The sequence below is a fragment of the Eptatretus burgeri genome, chromosome 15, assembly GCF_056783735.1.
Source record: "Eptatretus burgeri isolate ZD-2024b chromosome 15, Ebu_testis_v1, whole genome shotgun sequence".
NCBI classification, from domain to species: domain Eukaryota; kingdom Metazoa; phylum Chordata; class Myxini; order Myxiniformes; family Myxinidae; genus Eptatretus; species Eptatretus burgeri.
In genome coordinates this window covers 48305138-48316363 of record NC_140975.1, presented here as the reverse complement: position 1 = coordinate 48316363, position 11226 = coordinate 48305138, and the positions used below count along the sequence as shown (strand labels likewise).

At 39.6% G+C, this 11226-nt stretch overlaps 1 protein-coding gene across 3 annotated transcripts in view; it reads right to left on the bottom strand.

The window, feature by feature from the left end:
* Positions 1-11226, bottom strand: part of CEP128 (centrosomal protein 128) — a 126577-nt gene that overhangs the window by 322 nt on the left and 115029 nt on the right. For all 3 annotated transcript variants that reach the window (XM_085858469.1, XM_085858470.1, XM_085858468.1), the window contains 2 exons: positions 8958-9014; positions 1-524 (listed from right to left, as the gene is read on the bottom strand). The exon at positions 1-524 is cut by the window's left edge and continues 322 nt beyond it. In XM_085858469.1, the coding sequence (XP_085714595.1) occupies positions 381-524; positions 8958-9014 (201 nt within the window). In that variant the 3' untranslated portion in view covers positions 1-380. The remainder of the gene's footprint in view (positions 525-8957; positions 9015-11226) is intronic.

Sequence of the window (11226 nt, the reverse complement as noted above, 5' to 3'; positions counted from 1 at the left end):
TCTTATCGTCTCACTGTTTTCTCTTGGTCCCATTTTAAACGAAATTAAAATTTTGATACAATTTTCTGGTGTTTCCCTTAACCCCTTTCCCTCCTCTTTTGTAACAATTTCACATATTCCCAAGTGTGTTGTTCTGTCTGTGGGATAGGGCAGACAGTCGTTAGAGTAAGATCTTAGACTGGCCACTTATCTTCAAGATAGTTCTAAATAACGTTGGGGATGGCTGGGACCCCTCGTTACTCAACAAAAATCATTTTGATGATTCATGCAAAAAGCCTCAGTTGAAAGAAGGGAGAGTAGGAGAGTGGGTTAGATAACATGCTGCATTATTTTATCTTGTTTATCCTCATCAATCACAACCAGCTTTTTTGATTTTCCAGCTATTCAATGGTTTGCTGTCGCTCAGCCTCCATTCGATATGTTATATCATGTAACTGCTTCCGGCAGTGATGCAGTTGGCAGCGCAGTTGGTCTTCACGATGCTGCCGCTCCCGACTCTCGCCACATAACCATTGCAAGCGTGCCTGCCAGGATGCACACAATTCACATAACCCATAAATTGACAAAAATAAGTAATCAAACAAATAAAAACAAACGAACTAATTATTTAATTAAATACAATAACACAAAGAAGTTTGGTTCAGAATTTGAGTGTAAATCCCCCCTCCCTGCCCCCCCCCCCCAGGATTTTTCAAGATGGGTATTTTTGTAAATCCTGACTGTGGAGCTATTGAAATCAGGATGTCTGCAAACAATATGTGGGTGTGTTTGGCTGTGCGGATTCTTTGAAATCAGGCACCCTACCTACTTTAGGTGGGGCATATTTTCACGAGAGTTAGTAATTTGTACAACTTACAGAAGATTCGGGGAACAATTGTTGATTTGTATCAATGTTTCCCCTTTGAAGCTGGGTAATTGCCAGGTCAATTTCTCAATTCAAAAAATTTCTCAAATCAAAAAAAAAAAATCAATCAATTTCTGCCCATTGATTACGTATGAGGAGCTTTTCAAAGTCACACGCAGAACTAATTCCGATTAAAATCAGTGTGTTTTGGTGTATCTTTACATGCAAGATACGATATTTCTGGGGAAGAATGTACCTAAATTGTAAAAAATATATTTCATGGAAATATTTACATCAATGGCTTGTGATGGCACCCTTATGTTTTGTAAGCCTTTCCTTTTTAGTGTTTAATGACAATTCTTAATTATCCAAAATTTATTACTTACGACTTGTTTCTCATTTTATATTTTGCAGAAATCCATTAGTATGGTGTTTCTGTCTTGGCTGAGAAAAGAAGAACAGATGATTTAAAAAAAAAACCTCTGAAACTGAAATCTCTCCAAGCATCGAAAGCAAACATAAGACTCCTGGATTGATGAGCATAATGCATTACCCTCACAATAAATCAAACTGGAAATCTGAAGCAAGTTTCAAGAAAATTCAGGAAACGGTTGAATTCAGACAGTCTCAGGGCAATGTAAATGAAAAATTAGATGATATTTGTTGCCAGGTGCCAGGAAAATGGTGTCTCATGAACCTTGCTGGACGTGGTTACTGTGTCAGTTTAATGAAGTGAACCTTGCTGGACATTGTTGTTGTGTCGGTTTAAAGAAGTGAACCTTGCTGGACATTGTTGTTGTGTCGGTTTAAAGAAGTGAACCTTGCTGAACGTTGTTGCTTTGTCGGTTTAAGGAAGTGAACCTTGCTGGACATTGTTGTTGTGTTGGTTTAAAGAAGTGAACCTTGTTGGACGTGGTTACTGTGTCAGTTTAAGGAAGTGAACTTTCCTGGACATTTTTGTTGTGTCGGTTTAAAGAAGTGAACCTTGCTGGACATTGTTGTTGTGTCGGTTTAAAGAAATGAACCTTGTTGGACATTGTTGTTGTGTTGGTTTAAAGAAGTGAACCTTGCTGGACATTGTTGTGTCAGTTTAAAGAAGTGAACCTTGCTGGACATTGTTGCTGTGTTGGTTTAAAGACGCGAACCTTGCTGGACATTGTTGTTGTGTGAGTTTAAAGTAATCTTTCTTCTTGAACATTGAAAGATGTAAACCTTCTTCCTGAACATTGTTTTTGTGTTGGTTTAAAGAAGTAAAACTTCTTGCTCGACATTGTTGTTGTGTTTCCAGCAAACAATTTTACATTGTCGCAATGTTGTAAAAACCTTAAACTTGTGGTGAAAACATTGTGTGTTGCTGAGTTTGTGTGATTATTTTGAACTAAACAAGAGTTTCTCCTTTTCTGTTGCTCAAAGTCCCTTGAATTAGCATTTTTTTTATTTTTGCATTACATTTATTTAAAGTGACATGCAATATATTTCATCATATCTGTACTGTATATACATAACATTTTATCGGCATTTTTACCTGAACTCAATACATTGGTGTTTTGTATTAATTTAAAAGTACAGTATTGTTGCGGTTCTCAGAACCGCATATATACAACAGATAGTTGTCCCAAGTCAGTTATGCCATTAATATACATGCAGATAGACCCCTTCCTTTTGTGTAGTGGGAGGACAAGGGAGTGCGTTGTGATGGGCTATTAGTTAGGATTATTAAATCATTTTTCCCTTTTATTTTATTCCCACCTTTTCTTTTCTGAGGTAAATCTGCTTCGCTTGCCCCTCGTCTCACTTACCACAGCATGAAAACCCACAGTATCCTCCCCAACGATCACTTCTGAGGCAAAATCGCAACGTGCACTCTGGAGTAGACTGGCGCTTTGAGCTTCCACCGACTACCCGAGGCCAGACATGTGCGGCATGTCACGTACGCTTTCGCACCCAGGTGGGCGGGCTATACCAGCGTCTGGCCGAAACCCGGCCCAGGATGGCGGACCACGTGAGGGGTCGGGGCCAGTCAGAACGCCGACTCAGACGATGACGTCGGATTTGGCATGGCCCCTCCCCCGACCTCTATAAAACACGGAGAAATCCTCCGTGTTGTGTGTTGAGAAGTGTTGTGTTCGGTGTGGGTGTCTTCACGAAGAGCGTTCCTGCTTCTTGACTCCACCCACGTCTCGCCTCGACGAACTGCCTCCTGCCTGGTCCCGCCCACTGCTCCACCCTCGCTCTCTGGACTCCTCCCTTCTCCACTCAAGCTCTTCCTGTTCGGAACACGATCTCCACACGTGCGACTGTGGCCAGAACAACGTGGCTATTGTCGGGTGCCGCACCACAGAGCATCCCTCCCCTGAAACGCCCAGGTACCAAAAACTATAACCTCAACCCCCTCCCTCCCTGGCTGCAAAAGTCCTTTTTGGGGGTTTCTTTTTCTGTGTGTGTGTCTGAGTGTGCTGGTGCCTGTCCATTAAGTAAGCCTGTAGAAGATCTTTTATTGTTGTTACTGTTAATAATCTCGCGTCAAGTCTGCACTGTGTCTGCTTTAATAAGTTGCTTGTATAATTGTCAAACCCCCACACCCCTCTCCTCTTTTCCTGCGTTACATACCCAATAAACCTTTGTTGTGCCACATGCTTTTCCTCGCTTGCTGTAAATAAATAATTGTTGTAGAAATGTTCCCAGCTCACCTTTGTCTTTTCCCTCATTGGTCCAGCATGGTTTGAATCCAGGTTTAGCCGGGTCTTTATTCCCAACGGTCCGTTCCTTCTCGCCGGTACATCCTTGGCAGTGTCGCTCGGCTGCATCCAATCCGGAAAGGTGATCCGATCCGGTAGAGTGATCCGGTTCGGACAAGGCGTATCGAGGGCATGGTTCCCCAGTGGTTTAACCACGTGGTTAATTAGGCAACCTGATTCCATAGGCGGGAGGACCCTAGGTCACGCAGTTGAGTTACTGGCATCTACGGTCGGTTAAGTGACCCGCCGTGTCACGGAATTATCTGTGAGCAACGGCCTACAATTCCGGGGAGTCTGGTGGGAATTGACATTGCTTCCCCCACCTCGTGGTCTTCTCACCCGACCCCACCGGCCCGCAACAGTGTTATGTCAACCTAAGGCGCATTATTTAATATATAGCATCCATATTTACATATTCTCATTCAATGGCCATCCTTTTGGCTATGACTCTCATACATCCAGAATGATTGTGTCATTGAAAGTGCTACTTTATATGCCAATAATGTAATCATGTGAATATATCACAACCACAGTATAATATTATATGTAAGCCATTTACAGATCTCACAGTTAGATGTGACAATGTATTAGAAGGACTTCTCTATCTCAAAAGACAGTTCTTGTTTTGATTGTGATATGAAAACATGTACATTGGTGTAAAGTGTTATGTACACATATTTTGCAGTATTATTTGCAAACAAAAATTGAAGAAATTGTAACATTACGTTTGTTCAAATGTTGTTCGCTTGAATGCAAGACAACATTTTGAAGGAGGATATACTTTTTCCATCCATCCATTGGAACCATACACTGTGCAGAGCATTGGTGCTGCCTGAGCAGTCTCCTTGGCTATTGGACACAATCCTGGACAGGTCGCCACTCTGACACAGGACACCAGCAAGCTGGCACTCATTTTGCTGACCTTGGAAGGATGACAGGCAGTCAACCCCACCTCGTATTAATTCAACAGAAAAGGGGAATTTGAACTCAGGATCCTGGGATCCCAACCCCACCACCCGAACCATTAAGCCAACACCAGGCATAATTACTTTTTGAAAGAGGAATTACTATCAAAGTACTGGGTCCAATTTCAAATTGATAGTACATTTTGGGGATATAAATATCTGACCAAATATTAGATTTTCATGTTATTTGTTATTTTGGGCAAAGTGACCATGGAGCGAGAATAAAATGGATATCGTTCATTGTGCTTATTCTACCTTTACAAAATATATCTGGGGTCAAATTCATCACCCACTTTCATTTTTCCTTCAGCACTTTAGTGGCGTAAAATGTGCAATGTCGCCCGTATTTCATATTGGGTATTTTTTTTAATCCACCAATAAAAGATTTTTGCAGAGAAGTGGATGTTGAAAGGACATTCTTGGGTGTATAAAATTTTCGGGATCTCACCCATGGTTTATATAACAAGTTGGATTCACAGCGGGGACTATAACGCACTCGGTAGAGCACGTACCTCTACCAGCCTGAACAGTTGACATTTTGTATCCCAATGAGAGGCCAGATCTGCATCTGTACCTTAACCAAAATTTAATTGGCTTGTTTTTGTCACCTACCCAACATGTCCACCAAGTTTTGTCATAATCTGTCTACATCTATAACTTATTGAGATATCATGCTATGTATTGTTTTTGACCCTTTCTCTCTCAATAGTGAAGAATCACTTAAAAGATTCTCATTTCCAGATCTGGATCTTCACCAAAATTGAATCAAATCATCCTTGTCACACACACCCAACCTGTTCAGCAAGTTTTTGCCAAATCTGTCCATAACTTTTTGAGATATCATGCTATATATATATGTATATATAAATATATATATATATATATATATATATATATTTATATTACGAGGTGAATGCACCCGGCGCTGCCCGGGTTCTTTTTGAATGAATTTAATCTTCTATACATGTGTCTGACGCGAGCACAGTATCAGTTCCCTATTGGGCCATGGCAGTCATAGGCTAAGGGGGTTGTGAGGGGGAAACACACCCCTCCCCCCCCCCCGGCCGCGGGGCCTTGTCACATAGCCTATAACCTTCCCGGGGCCCATCTCAACATTTTTTGTTTCAGTGGTTAGCTCCTATCTTTCACCTTTCAGGAGATTATCACGTGCAGACAAACAAACACTTAAAATCATATGTTAGATATATTGTATATGGTGTTGGCCCCATGTCAATCAGCTGAACTTGAAAAATTAACGTTACGAAATCAGGTGATGACGTCATAATTTGAAAACCGGGAAGTCAGAAGTCATTGTCTTCAATTGACTGGAGCATTATTTTTTCATTCTATTGCAAATGGCGTTGGCCCCATGTCAATCGGCTGAACTTGAAAAATTAATGTTACGAAATCAGGTGATGACGTCATAATTCGGAAACCGGAAGTCGGAAGTATAATTCTTTTACATCGGGACACTCCCGGGTACATGTTCTGTCAGCATGTGAAGTTTCGTGAGGAACAGTCCAGTACTTTTCGCGTGCATAGGTCACAGACAAACACACAGACACACTTTCAACTTTATATATATATATATATATATATATATATATATATATATATATATATATATATATATATATATATATATATATATATATATATATATATGTATATATATATATCCCTGTGTGTCGTAAGAGGCGACCAGGGTTGCGTCAGGAATGGCATCCAGCGTAAAAACCTATGCCAAATCATTATGCGGACAACAAAACGAATTTCCATACCGGATCGGTCGAGGCCCGGGTTACCAACGACCGCCACCGGTACCGGTGGTCAGCAGGGTACCAGTGGAAATTGTGCTACTGCTGGGCGAAGGAGGAGAAGGAAACGGGGAAGGCGAGTCCGGAGGCAGTGGGAGAGGGGGAAGGGTAGAAGTGTGGAGGTGAGAGTTGGAACTCTGAATGTTGGGACGATGACTGGCAAAGGGCGAGAGTTGGCTGATATGATGGAGAGAAGAAAGGTGGACATACTGTGTGTACAAGAGACCAAGTGGATGGGGAGTAAGGCGAGGAGCATTGGAGGTGGTTTCAAACTGTTCTACCATAGTGTGGATGGGAGGAGAAATGGTGTCGGGATAATCCTGAAGGATTCTCGTTGGGAGTGACGAGGATGGATAGGATAAGAAATGAGTACATTAGAGGGACAGCGCAGGTAGGACGGTTTGGAGACAAAGTGAGAGAGGCGAGATTGAGATGGTTTGGACATGTGCACAGGAGAGAAACGGAGTATATCGGGAGAAGGATGTTGAAGATGGAGCCGCCAGGCAGGAGGAGAAGAGGAAGGCCAAAGAAGAGGTTCATGGATGCGGTGAGGGCGGACATGCGGGTGGTTGGAGTGTCAATGGAAGATGTGGAGGATAGAGCGAAATGGAGACGGTTGGTCCACTGTGGCGACCCCTAACGGGAGCAAGCCGAAAGAGGAAGAAGAAGATATATATATATATATATATATATATATATATATATATATATATATATATATATATATATATATATATATCTATATTGGCTTTTCCATTCAATGGTGAAGAATCACTTATTTCTCAGATTCGGATCAAGATATGGATATTCGCCAAAATAGAATTTTGAATCAAGATATGGCAAAATAGAATCAAGATATGGCAATGTCACACACCCAACCTGTCCATCAAATTTCATCCGAATCCGTTCATAACTTTTTGAGATATCCTCCTCACAGACAAACAAACAAGAAAAAGAGCAATCAGAGATTTCAGACCCTGACCAGGACTTGTTTTGTGTGGTGTATTTTGTGTGACATTTGTGTACTGGTGTGTTACTTAATTAATAAGAGACACAATTAGAACTGTCACTTTATAACTGCTGACAGTGATGACCCGGTATCAAGATGTCCCGCTGTGATGCATCCGGACACCATTGGACACCTAACCGTGATCCATGTCGTTTTTTTAAATTATTATTCATTATTGAATTGAATTCAGAATGTGATTAAAATAAATTCAATTCAAATCAAATGGAAGACCAAATAGGTGTAGTCCTGTATTGGAGTAATCAGAAGGAACCCAAACAAGCAAAAAGCAAAGATGAAGTCATCAGGAGAAACCTGGATAAGATTCACATTTCAGCTGCTACTCCTCTACTCTCAAACCCATCCAGGCACAGCCAAGTGATCCTTATTCAAAAATAAATAAATAAAAAACAGCCCAAATCAAAAAAATCAAATAATTCTGGCTGTGAGACCATGCATCCGATCAAGTTGAAATTTAAAACATGTGTTCCCCATCACTACTAGATCATAATTGTGAAGACTCCTGTTCATTGATTAAAGTGGTTCCAGAGAAAACATTATTTAATATTTTTCTTCAATCCAATATGGCTGCCAAACCATGTGACCTATCAATTATTCCTTAACAAACTTGTACGCCCATGTCTTGGGGAAAACTTGTGTGAAGTTTCCCCTCACTCTGTCCAGCTGTTCTAGAGACGAAGATATTTTATAGGTTTTAGGGTATATACAACATGGCTGCCAAATCATGTGACTTGTGATGTCAATTGTGTGAAACTTTTGTTCTTCATGGATAGTCAGTTATACTTGCAAAGTTTTGCCTCGATCTATTCATTCACTTCAGAGAACAAGATTTTTTAATGTTTCAAAAAAAAAAAATATATGGCTGACGAATCACATAACCGATGATGTCATCAATTTTTTTTCTGTGGAGCATTTTATCCCTAAATGATCGTCTATGATTTTCATACTGATCAGATGTAGCGTTCTCCATATGCATCGTCATAACGAAGGCACCTATGATGTCATGAAAAGTCACACTTATTACTCATGAAGAGTACTTGCCATGCGCCAAGTTTCAATTTTTTCCTTGGTATGGTTTCAGAGATACAGAATTCCAAAGTTTTTCAGTTTTTCCAACATGTCTGCCACACCACGTAACCTATAACATCATAATTATCACTAAAACATTCTATGTGAGTAGTTGCTTCTATGGTGAACATTTCATCTCAATCCGACAGGCAGTTGTGGAGAAAAACACTATAGTTTTGTGCGGCCAAACAAACAAACAGACAAACAAATGGACCCAAATGCAATACCCTCTCCTTTGGCGAGGGTAACAAGCAAATAAACAGACAAACAGACAGGGTTGAAAGCAACCTCCAGCCACCTTTGGTGGGGTAGATAAGAATCGCTTTCAACAATCTCTGGAACAAAAAGAGCATGGACAGCATTTGCAGGGTGAGTATATTGCTGAGATCAAGAGCAATTCAAATTATTTTCTTTACACTATATAGGCTCATTGAAGAACAACATGACACAGAAGGTACAAGCTGACAGTGGTGCAGTGGGGCAACAATTCCTGTTTACCTTTGTTTCCGCCAGCCACCTGCAGGGTTCCACTTGTCTTTTACTCTCGGCCACCACCTGAAAAGTCAGTATCATTGAGTGTAAGAATAGGTTTTACACGAGGTCACTTATTTTCGGATGTTGTTTATCAATGTGTAGAAAGTCAGCATCCTTGAGTATAAGAAGTCACATCAATGTATGATGTGGGAGTGAAAGCACATGTCAAAATGAGAAGGAAGAAAGCAGCAAAGCATATGTAGGGGCAAAGGGTTGGGCTGAAATATGTATAGTATTTTATTATTTTTAATAAAGCTCTTCATAACTACTAATTTGGTGACTCACTCATAAATGTTAAATACTTTCTCGGTGGGCTAGAAAATTGAAATTTGGCTGACTTATGTAACTTGAAGCCAATATTCCAGAAAAATCACAAAACTGTCCATAAACAAAAATATCCGAAAATAAACGTTGCCTGGTGCAGCCTAACTCTGTTTGTTGCGGGTCATGGTGACCCAAGACAATGGCACGTCACTTATTCTTGCACAGGCCCGATCCCTCCTGAAGGGAGCAGGTGTTTCTTTGTTTTATTGTGGTATGAGTCAAGAAATATGGATCAGATTGTCAAATTCAATTATCCAAAACATCAAAAGAAACAATTATTTTTATTATTCACATTTTATGTCGCGGTGGTGGTGAAACACACTGCCTAGGGATGCTGCGGAAGAAAGGCAGCGGGGACACTCAGCAAGGCAAAGCTTGCTTGGACCCACAACCTTGGAACAGTCTGGGGAAGAGCCTGGGAAAGAATTTAGGTTTTCTGAGAATGGAATTTATGTTTTGCAGCAATACTTTGTGTACCCAGTAGGCATCTTCATTATCTATTGAAAGCTTGCAAAATTGCTGTTATACTGTACTATACCATACTGGGTTTATCGTCGTGTCAGAAACAGAAATTGAACCCAGATCAGATATTATAATAATCTGCACAAATAAGGGTGTGTGTGTGTGTGTGTGTGTGTGTGTGTGTGTGTGTGTGTGTGTGTGTGTGTGTGTGTGTGTGTGTGTGTGTGTGTGTGTGTGTGTGTGTGTGTGTGTGTCCTCCATAACTCCAAAACCATGAAACCTCACTGCCTAAAACTTTGCATGCATACTAAGGGAACTCCAAAGTACTGCATGAGAGTAGGGTGAATATACTGATTCTGGCTCACTTTTCCCCATGTAAGTGAATGGGGGATTTTCAGCGATTCATTTTTTTTTCCCTAAAAATAAACCCCCTTTTTATCCCAAGGTATATTTATTTGTCTCCCCTTTTAACCTAGGGGCACTCTTTTCAAATAACCAATGCAATAAGATAAAGATTTGTTCAAGTAGTAAAGTAGTAATGCGATTTGTTAAAGGTGATTCTAAAGAAATATCTGAAACATGTAAGCCTCGGGGCACTTTTTTTCAAATAACCAATGCATATTGTTTAGCTCACTCATTGAACCTATAAAGATTTGTTCATTCTTAAATTCCTTCAATAGTTTAATTTTCTTTGCACAATAATCCCCATCTAAAATATTTTAAAATAAAACATTTGAATCTTTATATTTTTCAAGATACCCCTTTTGTACCATTACGAAATGATAAACTTCTCTTAATGCTCTTGTTTGACCACCTCCTGAGCCACATATCATTTTGAGATTATAGTAAATTGTTTTTCCATTGTTAAATTGATAACCAAAGTTTTCAGTCCATTCATGGATATTATTTTTTTCTTTACATGGCCTCGAGCTTACTAGTTTTTAAAATGATTCGCTTATTTGTTTTATTTACCTTTGTTTTAGTTATTTTTTCAATAAGACTTATTTGATATTTTTCACCTTCATTATGTTTTCCATTTATATACCAAGACTGAGATTTTCTCCACTCTTTAGTTTGATTAATACTTGGTTTGACCATTTATATATTGTGAAAAAACACGGCGGTAGCCCTTAAAAACACTAACCCATCTACCCATCGTTAAAACACAATCTATTCTATACACTCTATCATACAATATCGATATGGAACACAATCTATTCCATTATCTAAATAAATCTCTTATCATCAAAGGCTCCTAATGCCTTTTTATTTACTTCTTCACTATATATCTTATGTTTATAACTACTTATTGTATTCATTTTCCTATATTCTTCTTTCTTATTCATCAAACAATTATAATAATTTCTAAAAGTTATTGATTTCTTTATGACATATTCCTTTATTCCCTTTAACCTCTTATCAATCTGATCACCATACTTATAAGCAT